Below are 19,929 nucleotides of genomic sequence, written 5' to 3'. Positions count from 1 at the left end.
TTCAAACGTTGTGTTCATGAAAGTAAGTGTCTTTGTTTCCTTGAGAATTAGCAAAGATTATATAAATAAGCTTAAAACTACAATTATGTTTTTTTTCTTAATAGCATATTAGCATTTGGAAGAGTTATGACTGTACCCGAGATTTCATTTTAAAACTGAATCCTGCTCACTGCTCAACAGCACCCCCAACCCTGGAAAAATGTTTGAAAGCTACCAAAGGGACAGAGAGGAGGGAGAGAGCTATTCTTTAAGAGGTTTCTGGTTCCAGGTTTACTCTCTATGTGGATCTACATTTTATTTTTTTCACAGAAACAAGGTTATACCCATGCTAGATTAGCTTTTAAAATCCAGAATGTAGTTTAAACACAAGTGCATAAGCAAATACACTATTTCCCCCCTTTTGCTTCTCTCCCTTCCCACATCCCCCAACCTCATCTTTCATTCTTAACTACAAACATAAAGGGGTTAAATAGGCCTTTGAGGACTAACCTAGACACTTAACCACAAATTAAGTCCTCCTCATTTCTGGAAAAAATTATGGCCCAAATGCCAAGCAAGTGACTACAGAAGAAACTTTAGGAAGAATTTTGTTCATTCATTATACACTACCAAGCTATAATTGCCCACAATCTCAAATTAATATAAGTATCCTAAAGGTAAGATAAGTTATTAGAGGAAAACTATACTACAAGCAATAGCGGCATTTATCTAAGCACGGCCTCCCATATGCATTCCTAACTAAATTATGTACATCTTGGCACGTTAAAATATAATTATTACTTTGAGTAGTGTTGTTAACTGTTGGCTAATGATTTGACAGAAAACACATGTCCTTAAACACATGTTTTTAGAGACATGGTATATTCTCAATTGCAAATTTATATGTCCAGGGATTATCACCAAGGGAAACATACATTGAATTATATTATGGATGTCAATTAAAAACACAAAATTCACTCAACAGAAACTTGAACTATTAATGACTATACTAATTAGCTAAATACTAACAGCTTGGGTGTGCCAAAAACAAGGATGGTCTTCATTTAATTCCTATAGAGCATCTCTGTGATTATCACCTTTCACAGATGTAGAAATACAAGCATGGAGGTGCGGAAGGAGGAGGGAAAACTTGATCGAACAACTCTGTTGCATTATGTGAAAGATATGTATAAAGATTATACCCAGTAAAATGTCACTGACATGGATATTCACTATATCATTATTGCTATAGTGCCATTATGGAATGGGAGGAAAAATTAAGAGAAGACCTAGAGTGGTGGGATGGGCACAACACCCAGGAAGACCAAGAACCACAAACAAGAGAAAATGAGCATATGTTCTTAGTAGTTGCTACAGCAAAATCTGTAACATTAGTAAACATTCTCTTTTTCTTAAAGCTACTTCTTAGACACTATATCATACAAAAGGGGGATTTATTTTATGGCATGAGGTACAAAGAGATGTATCATTAATAAGAACAGAGCAGCTTTCTGAAGAACATGGCCAAAAGCCTAGCGCTTAGATCTTTTTCAGATCTAGCCTTAATGCACTCTCTGGAGCAATGATCCTATTTTCTTTCCGTCATCAAGTTCTGAGTGTGTATTTTTCACCTGTCTTGTCGTCAGTTAGGAAAGGTGAAGATGTGTATACATTTTGGTTTTCAATTCTCCTATTAAATCAGCTTCTCGGTGCTTCAGTTTCCAAATGCTCCTGAAGAGGTATGGATTGACATTTCTGCCAAAGGACAATTTTTTGCTCTGTAGTTTTTCCCAGAGTTAATGGAAAAAGTTCTACCACTAATCTTTTCAATTCACCTCTAGGGAATTACAAACCAGCAGCAAAAACTCTAAAGGTTGTGCCAAAATGTAATATTTTTAAATTACACAAGTCAAAAAAGCTGAAAATTTTCACAAAATGGAAAATTTTTTAAATTTTCTTAAAGAGACAGAGAGAGACACTTGGGGAGGTCAGATTTAGATTCACACTGTAATAATACCTCTCGAGTTAGCTCTGCCAATTCTGCCAAAATAGAAATTGATCCTGTAGAACGCTGAGTGCCTACTATACGCCTGGAATTTTACCTATATTGTTCATCACCGTCTATAACAACCCAATGAGTTATTATAGCATATACATTTTCTACATCAGCAAAGAACAGCACAATGCCACATAGTGGGAAAGACCGCTCATGATGCAAACCACCCATGTTACAGGAACAAAAGTACCACTTCCTAAAGATTTATATACAAATCTGTTTCACTGCAGTAGACACTTGTTTTTTTTTTTGTTTGTTTGTTTTTACTTGTCATGAAAACCAAATAATTTGAATCACAACCTGAGCACCTGTCAATTGGGGATGGGCTCCATGAATTCTGATGGCTCAACACCATGGAATGATAAGCAGCTTTAAAAGAATGAGTTGGAATTACAGGTGTTGACTAAGGAGGATATATGCATAACAAATGGAAGTTAAAGAAAAGAAAATATATATGGCACAATATTTTTTCAGACTAAAACAAAATCTACTTTTTACTAACATTTCTGTGGATAGAGATGAATGTGGAAGGATGACAATCAAACTGCAATTTCACATGATTTGCTTTTAGGGGTTAACCTGGGAGAGAGGAAAAAATTACATTTGCCTTGTTGCCAAAAAAAAAAAAAAAAGTACTACCTTGGTAATTTTTAAAAATCCAACAGCATTTATTAATTTCATATTCTTTTCACTACACTAAGCCTCTGGGAAGGATATCAAAAGGCAAAGATTGATCACAAAATGCAATGAGAAGGAAAAAGTTTTTAAAATATTCACTTAATGATAATACTAGGATCTTATTAGGTAGACTAGCAATATAGGAGCTAATTTTATGTATCTTGGGTGCATGCAAGCACAGTTAAGTGTAAGCCAAAAATCATACACCCAGGCAGACCATATCCGAATATATAAACCATATAAAATTTGTTTTTAACACATTCTCTGCAACAACATGAAGAATTTGGTATCATATGAATTCTTAGGATGCCATTCAAAGAGTTCATGGCTAGAATATTTTTAAAAGTTCACCATTCTATCGCTTCAGTTAAAAGATGATCACACAACATGGTCTGCAGGGACAGTGCTAAAATAAGGAACCAGCCTATTCGCTTTGGTGTTCCTTTATCTGAAACGTTCTTCCTCTGCTAAAATGCTCTAGGAGTTCCCCACACAGCATCCCATGAACGAAATCTTTCTTGAATTCTCTCTTCCCTATTTTTTCAATCACAACTGCTCTTTCTTCCTTTGTCCCAATCTCTCAAAGCCCCGAACTTTGCTAAAAGATCATTAATATGATGGGTTAACATGTGTTTATTTTTGGATATTAATAATGTTAAAATAATAGTAACTAAAAGGGTATGATAAGCTGTGATTATAATAAATACATGCATGTGCACCAAACATTATACACTTGTATATTTGATAGAAGATGTCTAGAAACAATGACCAACTCAAAAGGCATAATTCCATGGTAAGAATCATGGACACCAGAGATGGGAGACAGAAAAATATTTTCAAGTAGGCAGAACTTTTTTGCTGAATCCTCAAACCTTTACCCCCCAGAGTTAATAACTTCTGGCCTCCTATTTCATCACATCTCCCTCCACATTCATCCCAACCACATCCAGCATCGGATTCCTTCCTAATGGAAAGCTACTCTCCCTACCTTACGAAAATCTCAAAAGTGAAAAGACCCAGCCTATGCCAGTCATCTCTTCCTGTAACCCAGCTTCCCTTCCTTATTCCTAGAGCATTTCATTTGTACCTTTATATTAGCACTTACCATACTTTAATCACTTTTGTATTAACCTGTCTCCTCCATGTATTCTTCAAGTGTTCTGAAGTCAGGGATCATGCCCTCTTCATCTCTCTATTTCCTGTTCATAAAAACCACCCGGAATGTACGCGATAGGAGACACTCAACAATTTTTCTTGAACAAATGTTATAGTTATGGTTTCTTTATGAGGTTTCGACACCTCAATAGTAGAGCTCATGGTCTCAACAGGTAGAAGACCTCCGAGGGCAGGAAATCAAACTTGTACTTCCGTATTTCCAGTGCCCACAGAGCATGGAGCATCGAAGACCCTCGATGGGTAGTTCCGTTGATTTTAATGATGATTTAAATTCTCCAAAGCAAAAACTGTCATATTAATAATCTTTCAAAATAAATAGATGTCACTGAGCTCTGTGCTGGAGGAAAAATCCAAACAGTGGGGACAGTGTCTCAGAATACATGCCCTGAAAGGAACTCTAGGACATGGGCATCCATGATACTGATCTGCTGGCAAAATCCAGTATCTCAAATTCACAGATTTCAAAAACACCCCCAAACCAACACTCTCCTAACCAAGCCAAAACCATGTATTATTTAAGTAGTGACAACATGTTTGATTCCTGCTGCCTGTCAACTACCCAGGATATGTGAAAGCAGCAGTGTACACCCAGCAATGTTATTTTCTTCTCTACATTAGCATCTTTTGTATTGGAGAAAACACGATCATGAAAAGAAAAGAAGCGGCTAATTATGAGCAGTGCCCAATGAGCTGTGATGGGAGGTGTTGGGAATGTGTATCAGGGAAGACTGATGCGGAAAACAGCAGCATCTGGGTGTGCAGCTTGCAAAGTAATGAGACAGTGAGGATGCGCTGGCCCTGGGCTTTGATCGCTTCATCTTGCTCAAGAGCTCTGCTGGGGCAACAAAGGTGAGAGGCACTGACCTCCTTCCCACAGCTTGCACAGGCACAAAAAAGTAGTTAATGGATCAAGGATGGAGGCCCTTCTCTCTTCTGCTTCTCGCCAACACACCCCTTTTTCAGAACTGATATGAAGTGTCATGTCTGAACATGTCTACCGTAATTGGCAATTCATTTTTCATCCGGAAAGCAGAAACAGGTGGATGCTACCTTCAAAATCCCCCCCTATCAACCACACAGAATGTGCCTCTCACGCAGACAGCTTTGTTGAGATCTCTACCAGTGGCAGGCTGTGGCCTTCAGAGTCTCCAGTAGGTGGGTATGTCTCACAAATAGGCATGTGTGTAATCTCAGTAGCACAAGGGAACAAAATGAAGAACAAATGGCAGCACATTAAAAAAAAAAAAAAAAAAATCCCACCACCCAACAGCAGCCCTTAGTCTTTCTTGTGTTAATACCGTAATTGGCAAATAGTGAACTTCTTTGTACTTAAGATCCCAACAAAGAAGCATGTTTAACACACTGAAAAAGGACATGGGCGCCCTTGCAAAGGAGTACAAAGCCAGATGTATCACGGCACAGTATTTCCTGCCAGATTCATCCAGAAACAGTAGCTGAGGTGACTCCTGAGAGGAGCCAAGAGCAAGAGCTTCCCTTAATGAGTGCATCTATCAATTTTCAAGGGACGCAGTTGATTACCAGCATTGAGACGTACACACTCACGAAAGGAACATGGCAATTTAACTGTTGGCCACTGAATGAGAAAGCACAGAAAACAGCTTAAGGCAGCCGTGTGAGCAAGCTGGGGGTGCTTGGCGACACGTGAACATGGGAACATGTGTGCTTTCGTTTCAACATGTAGGGAAGGGCCAAGATGCAAGCTTTTACCAGTTCTGAAGCATTTTGCCAGGACGTATTACATAGTATGAACAAACTATTGCCTAAGATTATTATATTAAAAAAGTACCAGCGTTACTGTGTAAGTGTTTCATTTATAAATACTGCCTTCAAAATCCCTTCACCAAAGACAACTTTCAAAATGTAACCAGGTCTATCTACAAGACTCTCGGCTAATGAGGAAGAGAGAACGTGCTAGGCAAACGTAACTTAATAAGGAGGAAAAAAAACGGATTCTTAAGAAAATAAATAAATAAAGCCAGGTTTACTCCTGTCATCTCGAAAGCACTGAAATATACTGAATGATGAAAAAATGTGATTATGGATACAATTAGAAATCAGAAATTTCTTAAGACTGATTAAATTGAAGAAACTTATTTTACCTCCGACAAATTATAATTAGAAGTTGGGCACTCCTAATATTTTGGGCACTTTCTTCCCTAGTTAAAATTAATTAACAATGAATTTAGGGTGTTTTAAATATAATTAGCATTTTTTTTTAACAGGAGAAAAATTGAATTTAATAGGCTGTGTATGGGGAAGCCATACCAACATGGAAATTGCAAAGACAGTCTGGCACAGTGAGGTATATATGTCATTGTGAACTAAGGAGAGGTGGGTAGGGGTCTGGGTCTTCAAAGAAAAGGAATGCAATCTTCAGGAAGAACAAAACAGGAACTGTTCAGTAAACAGGTGTTTTCTGGGCCACTTAGAAGCAGTGGGATATAGAGGACTTTCATGGAATAGGCTATGTTCTTCTCCCTGTGCACCAGACCCAGTTCACATGATAATGTAGTTACCTCTGGTGATAGCTCTCTTTCTCAGGCAGACCTTCTATCAAAACTCTTTTTAGACAGTTGTCAGGGGAGGTAAAGAGCTATCCCTGAATCTGCTGGGTCTTGATTGCTTTTTTAAAAATTTTTATTTTTATTTTTATATATTTTTTTAAAGATTTCATTTTTTTTTCAGTGTTTCAAAATTCATTGTTGATGCACCACACCCAGTGCTCCATGCAGTATGTGCCTTCCATAATACCCACCACCAGGCTCACCCTACCCTCCACCCCCTGTCCAAAACACTCAGTTTGTTTCTCAAAGTCCACAGTCTCTCATGCTTCGTCTCCCCCTCCAATTTCCCCCAACTCACTTCTCTTCTCCATCTCCCAGTGTCTTCCGTGTTATTCCTTCTGCTCCACAAGGAAGTAAAACCATATGATAATTGACTCTCTCTGCTTGACTTATTTTACTCAGCATAATCTCTTCCAGTCCCACCCAAGTTGATATAAAAGTTGGGTATTCATCCTTTCTGATGGAGGCATAATACTCCATTGTATATATGGACCACATCTTCTTTATCCATTCATCTGTTGAAGGGCATCTTGGTTCTTTCCACAGTTTGGTAACTATGGCCATTGCTGCTATGAACACTGGGGTACAGAGGGCCCTTTTTTTCACTACATCTGTATCTTTGGGGTAAATACCCAGTAGTACAATTGCAGGGTCATAGGGTAGCTCTGTTTTTAATTTCTCAAGGAATCTCCACACTGTTTTCCAAAGTGGCTACACCAACTTGCATTCCCACCAACAGTGTAAGAGGGTTCCCCTTTCTCCACACCCTCTCCAACACTTGTTGTTTACCATCTTGTTCATTTTGGCCATTCTAACTGGTATAAGGTGGTATCTCATTGTGGTTTTCATTTGACTGTCCCCGATGGCTAATGATGATGAACATTTTCTCATGTGTTAGACATTTGTATGTCTTCTTTGGAGAAGTGTCTGTTCATGTCTTCTGCCCATTTTTTTACATGATTATCTGTTTTGTGTGTGTTGAGTTTGAGGAATTCCTTATAGATCTTGGATATCAGCCCTTTGTCTGTAGTGTCATTTGCAAATATCTTCTCGCATTGTGTGGGTTGCCTCTTTGTTTTGTTGACTGTTTCCTTTGCTCTGCAGAAGCTTTTGATTTTGATGAAGCCCCAAAAGTTCATTTTCGCTTTTGTTTACTTTGCCTTTGGAGACATGTTTTGAAAGAAGTTGCTGTGGCTGATGTCGAAGAGGTTACTGTCTATGTTCTCCTCTAGGATTTTGATAGATTCCTGACCTCACATACAGCAATTCATTAATGTGGCAGGATATAAAATCAATGTACAGAAATCAGTTGCTTTCTTATACACTAACAATGAAAAAACAGAAAGGGAAAATAGAGAATCGATTCCATTTACTAAAGCACCAAGAACCATAAGATCTCTGGTTAGGAATAAACCTAAGCAAAGAGGTAAAGGATCTGTACTTGAGGAACTACAGAACACTCATGAAAGAAATTGAAGAAGACACAAAAAGATAGAAAAGCATTCCATGCTCATGGATCAGAAGAATAAACATTGTTAAAATCTATACTGCCTAGAGCAATCTATACTTTCAACGTCATCCTGATCCAAATTCCACTGGCATTTTTCAAAGAGCTGGAACAAATAATCCTAAAATTTGTATGGAACCAGAAGAGACCCTGAATTGCTAAGGAAATGTTGAAAAAGAAAAACAAATCTGGGGGTATCACTTTGCCTGATTTCAAGCTTTACTACAAAGCTGTGATCACCAAGACAGCATGGTACTGGCACAAAAACAGACACAGAGACCAGTGGAACAGAGTAGAGAGCCCAGATATGGACCTGCAACTCTATGGTCAACTAATCTTTTGACAAAACAGGAAATAATATACAGTGAAAAAAGACAGTCTCTTCAATAAATGGTGCTGGGAAAACTGGACAGCTATGTAGAAGAATGAAACTCGATCATTCTCTTACACTATATGAAAAGATACTCGAAATAATTAGCATTCTTTTTTAAAAAGCACCTATCTTAATTGTTCATATTGTAGTAAAAATTGTATATGTCTGTATACTATTATCCAGAAAACAAATACTTCCAGTGCCTCAGAAGGTTTGTGTCCCTTTCCAATCAAATTGCCCTCTCTCCCCATTAACTGTTCTGATGTCTGTCAGTACAGACTAATTTCTCCTATTTTTGAACTTCATCTGTAGAATCAAACAAGTGGAAGCACATAGTATTGTTCTGTGTTTGGCTTCTTTTTGCTTAACAATTTCTCAAATTCATCCATGTTATTACATGTATCAATTTGAGTTTTTTTTGTTTTGTTTTGTTTTGTTTTAAGCTCCTAAAGAGGATTCTATTCTACTGTGTGAATATACCACAATTGGTTTATCCATTCTCTGGACCATTTGGGCTGTTTCTAGTTTTTGACTACTATGAAAAGCCTGATACAAATACATGCGTACAATTCCTTTTGTGGATGTCTGTTTTCTTTCTTCTGGGATAAATACCTAGGACTAGAATTGCTGAGTCATAGAGCAAATGTATGTTTAAATTTATAAGAAACTGACGAACTTTTCCCAAAGTGGCTCCCATTTTAGAACTCCACTAGCAAAGGATGAAAATTCTGGCTTCTCCACATCCTTTCAAACAATTAGTAGTCAGTCCTTACAGTTTCTAGCATTCCAACATTTTAAATTCACATTTTCCTAATAACTAAAGATGTTCTTAGCACTTTTCATGGCTAATGGCCATCCTTATATCTTCCTTTGAAGTATCTGTTCAAATCTTTTCCCCATTTAAAAAATTTTCTTAATGGTGTCCTTCAATGAATATAAGTTTTAAATTATGGTAAGGACCAAGTTATCAACTTTTGTATTTTGTTTGCTTATGTCTTAAGAAAATTTGAAAGAGCCAGCAATGAGAATCCTTAATAAACTGAAACCATGAGACATTTCATGATAAATTATAATTTCAAATGAACTATGGAAATGTGTATTTAAGCACAATTATCCTAGAAGGTGTTTTCAATCTTACTACCACGGTTTTATCTCATGCATGGTGAAAGGGCAACCACAGACAGCTCTAATTATCTGGTTAGAGGCAGGAAGGCCTGATAGTGTTTGGAGCAGGCTTACCAAACTGTGGAGCAATAAAACATAATTAGATCTTACAATATGGCTGAACCTATACAACTTCCCAGAGACCATCCTGACAGCTATCATTTTTATGTGTAGATAATGGCTGTGATGCAATTTTTAACCATGCTCGTGTCTTTAAGATGGTTAACTCTGTAACCTTGACAAAAGGAGAGAATGAAAAATCTACGTCCTGGAACTCTTCCTGAACATTTTAAAATGTGGCAGGTCAGTCAGACAATAATTAACTCTAATTGACCCTCCTTACAAGCTTCTCTCCTTTCTACCTACAGCTGAGTGGCACTCAAAAAGCATAAGAACTTTTTCTTATCTTTAAAAACATCAAAGGAAAATCAAAAATTATTTTCTACTGGATCTTTAAAATGTAAAGGAACTTTAGGCAGAACGAGCAAGAGGAAAAAACTTCCCAGTCCCAGTTAGAAATGGCCTTTGGGAACTCTGGGCTGTACATTTAGTTAATGACTCAAATAAGTAAGGGTCATTAAAGAAATTCCAAAATCCCATGCACTCTAGAACCCCAAATTTCTCATTTTAAATACTATGGTATAAGGCAAGAAACAAGCTATCATTCGGGCAGACTCTCCATTTATCTAACAGTGTGCAATTAATATTTCATTTAACATGTAGGGTATGCTAGATTCTTAATGGACTATATTGATTAAGGAAGAAAGTTCAATGCTAATGTTCTTTAAGGGAAAACAGAACAATTTGTTATTTCACGTGGAACAAATCAGGAATTCAGGAGCTCACAGTCACAAACCTAAGGGCCACAAGACTGATCAGGATCATTTCCATATAACACATAAAGAGATTAAAGTAAAAAGAATGCCCAGAGCAAACCAAACCAACCCTCACTACCATAGCTGGGACAGAGACAAGAAAGAGTTCCAGGTCCCGGATAGGATGGGGCTAATTGGACTGGACCTTTGACAGCTTCTGTCACCACTGAAGGTTCCTTCACCTACTTACGCTGACGTGAGGAGGAAGTGGCTGCGGCAACCTTCTCTTGACCTTGTCACCAACTGCAGATGTTCATGTGATGGCTGCAGTCTATGTCCTTTTTTGTGAAACAGACCACACTGCCTTTGGTTTACACTCCTACACCTGCCCTTTGGGGCCCTGTATTCCAACCAACGTTGCCATCCTGCCCCGCCCCTTTCTGTACTCACCTCTGGATTGAAGGGAAGGCTGTGAAGTGAAGTTTAGGAAACAGAGAAAAAGTACAAACAAAAAGCTAACTCTCAGGTCGTGTTAATGTTTCTTGCCATTTACTTCTGTTCCCTCAGATGATAGCGCAAAGACTAAATATAGATATCCAAACCAAGGAACAAAAAGAAACTAACTAAGATCTGATTAGAAGGGCTCCAATCTTAAGACAGTTTCAAAAAAAGCATTAATCACCCAAAGTTTCTTCAACAATCTAACCAATTTTAAATGCTTATTATATGAAACGTTGTCAAACACTGGTGTGTTCCAAAGCAGATCTCACTTTACTTGGGACCTCATCTGTGGCTGGAGCTGGGTGGGATGTGGGGGATGGAAAGGGAGACAGACTCATACACTGACAGGTGCCAGACTACCCAGCACATAACCCTGAGGAAGAATCGAAAAGGCTGCCACAGCATCCAGAACATAGTTAAAATGGCAGCCAGTGTCTTAGAACTGAGTGAAAACCACCATTTACAACAATTTTTAGATGAGGCTCAATGACAACTTTTTTTTCTTTCTTTTTCAACTTTTAAAACCTTCTCAGCTTGGATGCCCTGAAGAGTGTGGCGGTTATAATTTACATTCTCCAGATGGAAGAGACAAGCCAGAGAGGTAATAAATAACCTGCCCGAGGAATTAGTTGTTCTAAATAACCAAGGCGATGTTTCAGCCAAATGTATAATTGCCATTAGCTTCATATACAAAAGTATATCCTTCAGCTCATAAACATTGTTTCTCAATTTCAGAATTCAAATCCTCCGCCAGCAACACACTGACAAACTCTAGAGGGTTTGAGATACCCTGCCGGTTGACAGAGGTGAGCTGTTTTTTAGAAAAACAATAAATAACCTTAAACTTCTAAATACGCTATCGAAACCAAGTTTATACACAAAGGGTACAGGTATTTATTTACTTTATCTAGAATTTTGCCTCTTCTTCGGTTACTAAATCTCTCACTATGAATAATCAAGATGTTACTTGGCTCCGAGGACCTTAGGGGATAAAATGTCACCACTGCAGCTGCTATGCTTCCTGCTCTCAGCCTTTCAAATTAAAAAAAGGGGAAGGAGGGCCCAGTACAAATGCAGAATTTAATTAGTTAGTAAAAGCCCAAATCCTTGCTCAAAGCCCTGTTCTTCCTGCAATATCGCATTCTTTTCTTCTTGTGTAAACTTTTCATTATGAAGGAGACATCTTTATAATACAATAACTCTAGTTATAATGTAACTGCTGGTAACATAACTCCTGCATTAGAAAAGACAGCATGTTCGAGTAATGTTGTTTTAATACAATTTGTGTTCAGCAGAAACCAAGTCAACTTGGTCATTTAGAATTTGATCAATGTGAATTAGTGTCTTACTGAGATAAACCATTTGATCATCTAGAAATTGATCAATGAGAATCAGAGATAAAACATTTATCATGTATATTTGGCCTATCAGAGCCATTCACGCAGCACTAAAGTAGGTTATAAGCAGACATCAGTATGTGTTAGAGACGATGTGCAGGGTACCTGTCAGCTGCAGATACAAAAATATGTACAACAGTATATAATTTTAATCCTTTTGATAAGGCAAGTTATTCAAAAAGGCAGCTGGAGTCACTGAAAAATTACTGGAGCTCCACTTTGGAGAAACCAGAAAGAGAAGCACAGCAGAACTGAACAGCACAAACTTTTGAAATAAGTTTTAATTAAAAGGAAAAGGTAAGTAACATAAATTTAGTTGGCCACATTTCTGGAAAAGTTTTAAGACTATTAATCAGAGTAAACTTTGTACCTGCAGTACAATGAGTTCTATTAATCTAATATTTCCAAACCGAAGTCACATTGACATTCCAGCGCACCGGCTTATGCATCTAACAGAATTATAAATTTGCCAGTCAAAACCTTATTTAATTATTTTACAGCCAATTAAGCAGGATCTTTATTTTTTTTTAAAAGATTTTATTTATTTATTTGACAGAGAGAAATCACAAGTAAGCAGAGAGGCAGGCAGAGAGAGAGGACGAAGCAGGCTCCCTGCTGAGCAGAAAGCCCGATGTGGGGCTCGAACCCAGGACCTAGGATCATGACCTGAGCCGAAGGCAGCGGCTTAACCCACTGAGCCACCCAGGCGCACCTAAGCAGGATCTTTAAACACTGTTGCTTAAAACTGTCCATGATCCCGTGTGTAATTACAGAGAACACGAGAAACACCTGCTGATACCACTGGCATGTCATCCTCAGCTTCACGAACTCATTTGCAGTAGAGCTGTTAAAACCAGCCACCCAAAAGAGAAACAAAACACAGGACTGCCGGTGAAAAGGAGCAGATCTGCCACCCCAAGACACATCTGTCTGGCCTCAGGATTATTTTTGGTTGATGATTCTTTACTTAACCGCCAACACATCAGCAGCTCTCCAAACCAAACAGAAGTGACCCTTTCGTGGGAGATGCTGACATGTCTAAAGGAATCCTGCGCTGGCAGGGGCGGCTCTCCTGCGGTATCAGGAGAGGGCATGACCCACCTCTAGAAACTCTCATCAGTGGGGAAGATGACGACTGAAGTCTGCGTAACAGCCTTACCCTTGCTTACCGTGCTCCCATAAGTGATTCCGTATCTCCCACCTCTTTTGTCTTTTGCTGAAGGTGCCCTTTAAGGGGATGGTTCTGGCCCTTTTGGAGAGCTACTCACTTTCTCCAGGTCTCTCTCATGTATACACGTTACTACACTCTGAGCTGTTTTCACCTGTTAATTGGTTTTATATCAATTTAATTATTCGACCAGCCAAAGAACCTAGACCAAGTTTAGGATAACTTTTCCACCCCTACATCGGCCAAAGTGAAAAACCTAATAAAACCAAAAACATTTTAAGTTAAAGCATTTTACACTGAACGAAACTTTGAATATGTGGTAATACTTATAAAATCTACTTTATCTCTAAGAGTTTTGCATAGCATTCCTCAGATACTCTAAAATCACCTAAACTTCTTCCACAGAGTAACTAATCTTTTAATTCCTTGTAAGGATAACCCAGGCTTCTTCCATGAGCCCAAATTTATAAGTCAGGTTTCAACAACTTCGTTCAAGGATAAAAGTGAAAACCCTTATAAAGTCAGGCACACAAAGGAGTATTATGAATATTCACATACAATCTCACAAACCTGCAGTCCTTCACAAGTGCCTCCTCTTTCACCAAAACTGGTGACAAGCTGAAATGTTACACCTCTAACGAGAGGATCCCAAAAATATTTTGAACAGACCTATGTCGCTTCCCACATTCACACTTTCTCCTTTATGGAAGGTGGAAACGGGCTACTTTGTTATCTACGACACCATGGGAAAGAATTATCAATTGTCTTTAAAATACTTTTCATTTGTTTGATACTGTACTGTCTTCATGAGGTTTCTGTTGCTTTCAGAATAGTCTACATTTCTTTGATAGATGCTTAATATTGATTTTTATATTAAATAAAAACTTGTATGTACAAAACACCCTGGTAATAACGCTTCCTTTTTGCATATGTGGGACCCAGGCTCTAATCCCCCGAGGAGATGTGGTTCTGAGAGGGATCCAGAGATAGAGGTCCTCTCCCCACTCCAGCCCCAGGGCTTCATCCCCTGTCTTTGGCTGGGCTGGGATAAGAACCCAGAGGATAAGAACTCTTTCTATTGCTTTTGTTTGTTTGTTTTCAGAGGAGGGTTTAAGATCATGTAGATTTTATCTACATGAGTTGGACATGATAATAAAATAATATTATCACAATATATAGATTAGATATATATTGTATATATAGAACAATAAAAACAACAAAATCAAATATTCACTGGGCATTTATCTTATGCTAGACCTATGCTAAGTACCATCAATGTGCCATTTAATATAGTATTTTTTTAAAATTAGTTACCTATCAGGTGGAGAATAAGGATTAACACGGGGCATAATTCTCAGTATGCTGAGCTAACGTGACATGGCACCAGCACCATGAAGCTAAGAACTAGCACCATAAATTGCTCTATTTAACAGATAATAACAAGGAGTGATAAAAAGCAGTTGGAACCGTTAACAGTGATTGGTTCTAGTCGGACTGGAAAAAGCAAAGGTTCTCTTTTAAATAAAAGCTAGATATAAAAAAAATTGCTGGATTTGCTAAGTGATTTGGATTTTATAGCTAAAATGTTTAAGCTATTGTGGGGTAAGAGTTCTTGTAGGAAAATAAACAGCATACATTCTTAATTCCCAAACTGCTTAATTCCTACTGAAAAAAAATGTAAATAGTATTTTTAATAACTTATTAGGGATACAATTATCCCATGATAGTAGAACTTAGAATTTTTCAAAAGCGACTTTAAAATTCTGTCTTCCTTCTGCTCTCTGATGGACTCCGAGTTCCATACTAGTAAGATCCTACTTGTTTCTTCATGGCTTCATGTTCGGAACTCAGAGGGCATGTCACAGAGGAGCTCTCTGAATGAATGGCGTGTTGATTAAATAGGGGGAAAAATTCCATTAAATCAAAAGTGTTTTAACGGTTTCCTGCCAAAACTATAAACTGAAGGGGCTGAAGTGTGAGTTAATATTTAAGAATCCCTAAAATAATTCCATTAGCTATCCTGGCAGGATGGGTCCTTGTGACGGGTGTTTATCATGTGTGGCTTCAAATGCTCTTCGCTTTCTTTCTCTTTACAATGATTTTGTGTGACCCCCTATTAGGTGTATAATATTGCCCTTGAAATTGCAATTTTAAAAAGCTGCCATCTCCTGTAACCAGGATGCACCCAAATGAAATCTTCCATCAGATAAAATTAACTAAATCCTCCTCAAAGTCCTTCTGAGCTGTTGTCTGAGGGGGACCGCTGAGATCAACTCGGTCATGAAATGAAAAGGAGATAGTATACTGCCTTGTAAAAGATTAAAGCCGTCATGATTACCTGGGATGGCCAAACCTGTAAGGAGAAACAAAGTTCCACTGAGCAATTTCAGGGCCTTCAAAGATGCAAAGCACCTCTTAGAGCCAAGGCACTATCACTTTCTAGGTGTGAACCTAACAAACTTACTGCAAATCAAAAAATACAGTGTCTAGGAAGCTCGGTCTAGCAGATAGTGCCAAAAATATATATATAATGAAAGTCACTGTCTTGAAAAGCTAGCTCTTAAAATTCCCCCAATTACAGAATATAAAAACCTGGAGTTTTGTTTGTACTACACTTAGCCGAATTACAAAGTTTGAGGGCACAGTCCCCAAGACTGTCCTCACCCTGACATCGTCTGCCAGTTCAAGGAGTTCCCAAAGCCACTCTAACCTTTAATGATTCACCAAAAGGACTCACAGAACTCATAGAAAGCTACTAAACTCATAAGTACGGCTTCTTATGGGAAATGATAGGGAGAATCAGCCAAATGAAGAGATATATAGGACAGAGTCTGGGAGAGCTTCAGATGCAAAGTTTCCACCGTCCTCAAGATGTTCTACTCTCCGGGGCACCTGGGTGGCTCAGTGGGTTAAGCCGCTGCCTTCGGCTCAGGTCATGATCTCAGGGTCCTGGGATCAAGCCCCGCGTCGGGCTCTCTGCTCAGCGGGGAGCCTGCTTCCCTCTCTTTCTCTCTCTGCTTGCCTCTCTGTCTACTTGTGATCTCTCTCTGTCAAATAAATAAATAAAAATCTTAAAAAAAAAAAAAAAGATGTTCTACTCTCCTGGCAGCAACCTGTGACAATATATGCACAGAGTATTATCAACGGGACAAGCCTACCCAAATTCCAGTGCCCAGGGTTTCACTGAGGCCTCATTATATGGGCTTGCTTGACTAACTGCCCATGTTGCTCAGCTCAATTCAGTCTCCGGCACCACCTCCCTAGAGGCCGGGCTGATACCACATGGCCCCAAGGGCCCATCACGACTAACGAGACACTTCCATCACTTGGGAAATTCTAAGGGCCGAGAGGTTACCTCTCCTAGAAGATGAGTATAAGGCCAGACCTCCCTTTGGGAAAGGCCAAATTTTCTACTATACGAGGGGAGAGTAGAATTAATAAAGAGAAATATCTTCTAAAGGTAAAGAGAGATGAAACTGCTGAGGTTCTGATTAAAATGAAGTCTGGGGGCGCCCGGGTGGCTCACTTGTTAAGTGTCTGCCTTCGGCTCAGGTCATGATCTCAGGGTCCTCGGATCTAGCCCCATATCAGACTCTTTGCTCAGCGGGGGTCTGTTTCTCCCTCTCACTCTCCTTCTCTGTTCTCTCTCTCTGTTCTCCCTCTCTCTCGCAAATAAATAAAATCCTTAAAAACAAATAAATAAAACAAAGTCTAACCTATAGCTCCATGTTGTCTTGGAGAACGTAAGCCAGCAGGACACTTGGCTTTGTGTTCCATGTACCCTCTCATTTGCCAGCAGGCTAGCCCAGGTTGAAGGATATGGCAGGTGTATGGGGCTTTCAGAAGAATGATTCTTTTCATCTCAAACCAGACTTAACTCTATAAAAATCCAGCCTCCACCAATTTTCCAATCTGCCTCTATTTCTGGTCCCCGCCACCCCCCGGCCTCTCTATCCAGGTGTTATGGGCTGAATTGGACTCCCCGCTCCCAAATTCGGATGTTGAAGACCTAATGACCGGTATCAGAAAGTGTATTTGGACAAAGGGCTCCAAAGAGATAATAACATTAAAATAAAGTCATCATGGTGAGCCCTAATCCAATGTGATTCATAAGAAAAGGAGATTAAAACACAGATGCAGAGGGGCTGACATTGTGAAGACACAGGAAGAAGACGGCCGCCTGCAAGCCAAGCGGAGAGGCCTCAGGAGAGGCCAACCCCTCTGGCTTGCGGATCACAGACTGCTGGCCTCCAGAACTGCGAGTGGTTTCTGTTAGACCACTCGATCTGCGGGTCTCTGTCAGGCAGCCCTAGCCAACAAATGCACTGGTATTTGCCAACTCCTATCTAATCTTTCAATGACTTGTTTGTACCCATCTCTTCCTTTCCTCTGTTGCTTACAGAGTCCTCTCATGTAGTACCACTGCTGTTTCTCACACCTCTGATCGAGCCTCACACCCGCTGTCAGATTAGTATTACTCAAGGAGCACAGAAATCAGGGCATTTACCTGGTCAAAGACCTTCCAAAAACTCTTACTAAATGAAGACCAACTTCTTAGTTAATGATGACCCCTACCGACCTTTTCAACTCTGTCTTGCATGAGTCCCTCTGAATCAAACCACTGATTTGAACTGATTTCTCACCCACCAATTAGACAGTGTAATTTTCCTTCTGAATACTTTTCCTTTCCATCTACTCAGTACTCCTCTTCTAGCCTCAACTACATTAGTATCTTCTTTATGAGAACTTCACAGATCATCCTAGTCAGAATTGATCTCCTTCAATTTACCTTAAAATTTAGTTATTTGAAGAGCTGTTCTCTTACAATGAAGAAATACCCAGAGTGCCAAGTCAAAAATTCTCATGAGAAAAGAAAAAAAAAGTTAACAAATGCTACTTTATCATTAGGGAGAAAAGATAAAAAGGTAACTTAAAAAATACATATGTAAAGTATCTTTTAAAATCAAGTCCATACCCAATTTTATACCTAAATACTTAAGATAGCACATTAACCTTTAAGAGTGAGATCTGTGGCCCATTCTCAGAAGGACTTTCCCTATTGCCCCTAAAAAGAGAGTTGACTAACAAAGACTGGAGGTCTGTTTAACTACACCTCAAACCATCTTTAAATTAAAAAAAACACACACACACATTTTTTAAAAAAAACATCAACATTAAAAGAACACTAATATCCATTACCATACAAATTGCACCACAGCAGAAAGTAATAACGTTACACCTTCGGGTTTAATCATTTTATCAAATGCTTATAAACATGCACCAGGAAGGAGGTCAGAGCCCAGTGTGCTCTTTCAACTAAACCTGTCACAACACCTTTTCTTGCTTCGCTAATTGCACATGTGCTACTAACAGCGGTTACACAACAGAACTATTTATACTCTCAGGAAAATTCTGAATGATGTCTTCTTACCTATCATGAGAACTGGCAGCAAAGGGAAAGTACAGGGCTATGGGTCGTGGACACTTTGATCCATCAATTACAGAACATTCATTTAAACATTCCAAGGATTAACAGAGGCAGCAATTTCACATCACTTTCATAATCAAGGGCAAGGTAAAGTCTGTGATTTAAATGCTTTCAAGGTACATATGAAGAAATGAAAACAGCTTAACCATGAGAAAAGTGGTACTCAAATTTGGACATGCCCATCATTTTATTACATAAAATTGAATGGTCTCTATGTTTGTTATTAATAGCAATTTCGCATCACCTTCATAATCAAGGGCAGCCTATCTTAGGTAGTAGGATTCCAAATGAAAATTCTATCACCGTTGCTTTCAATTCTCCCTTACTTCATAAAATTAAGTTGCGATAAGCTTTCAACAAAGGCTCTTTCCTTGTGTTTGAATTCCACCGACAGCAGATAACAGGGATACACCTCCTCGTCCTTCCAAATACACTTCCAAGTATTCCCGAGGGCTACGCAACAAATTATCTTCTGTGCAAAAAGTGATAAAGTTGTACTTGCATCTTGTCAAGAACAGTAACTGTAACAGTGTTCAAAACTTACTTGAACTTTGCTTCCACCTCTTCAGCAGCTTTCTGATACTGTTCAGTGGTGACTTTGTAGAACTCTGAGCTCTGTGGACAAAGATTGATAGTATAGTTTTCACTGTCCAAGAGGGCAAAACGTGTGCAGGACTTATAGTTACAAACAATACGTAAAATCTCTGTTCAGCCATTCAAGCAAAAAGACAAAGACTTCTTGCATAAGTGGCATAGATACTTCTAAAAATGCATGGAAAGGTATCCATTTAAATAATAGTGTACCTGCTGGCACACAAGTTATAATTAAAATAAACTTTCAGCGTTAAAATGCATCATTATTTGATCCCATGAGAAAATTCTTAACATATTTCGCCTATTATTCCAATGTTCTACCTAGGCTATTCAAGGTTCTTTTTTTTTTTTTTTTTTTTTTTTAACACAGTACTTTTGCCCTCAAGATGGATTCTTTATGGAGGAGAATGAGTTCTATCTAGCGCCTCCATATGACCACAAGAGCATC

General features: G+C 38.7%; 1 protein-coding gene across 3 annotated transcripts in view; it reads right to left on the bottom strand.

Annotated features, from left to right (window-relative positions):
* Nucleotides 1–19,929, bottom strand: part of LOC111151953 (coiled-coil-helix-coiled-coil-helix domain containing 3) — a 277,584-nt gene that overhangs the window by 35,435 nt on the left and 222,220 nt on the right. For all 3 annotated transcript variants that reach the window (XM_022510195.1, XM_022510194.1, XM_022510197.1), the window contains one exon: nt 19,432–19,502. In XM_022510195.1, coding sequence (XP_022365903.1) covers nt 19,432–19,502 — 71 coding nt within the window. The remainder of the gene's footprint in view (nt 1–19,431; nt 19,503–19,929) is intronic.

This window comes from Enhydra lutris, unplaced genomic scaffold, assembly GCF_002288905.1.
Source record: "Enhydra lutris kenyoni isolate GAN:26980312 unplaced genomic scaffold, ASM228890v2 scaffoldscaffold27, whole genome shotgun sequence".
Lineage (NCBI taxonomy): Eukaryota > Metazoa > Chordata > Mammalia > Carnivora > Mustelidae > Enhydra > Enhydra lutris.
The sequence above is the reverse complement of the archived record's forward strand: the minus strand, read 5'-3'. Positions and strand labels throughout refer to the sequence as shown.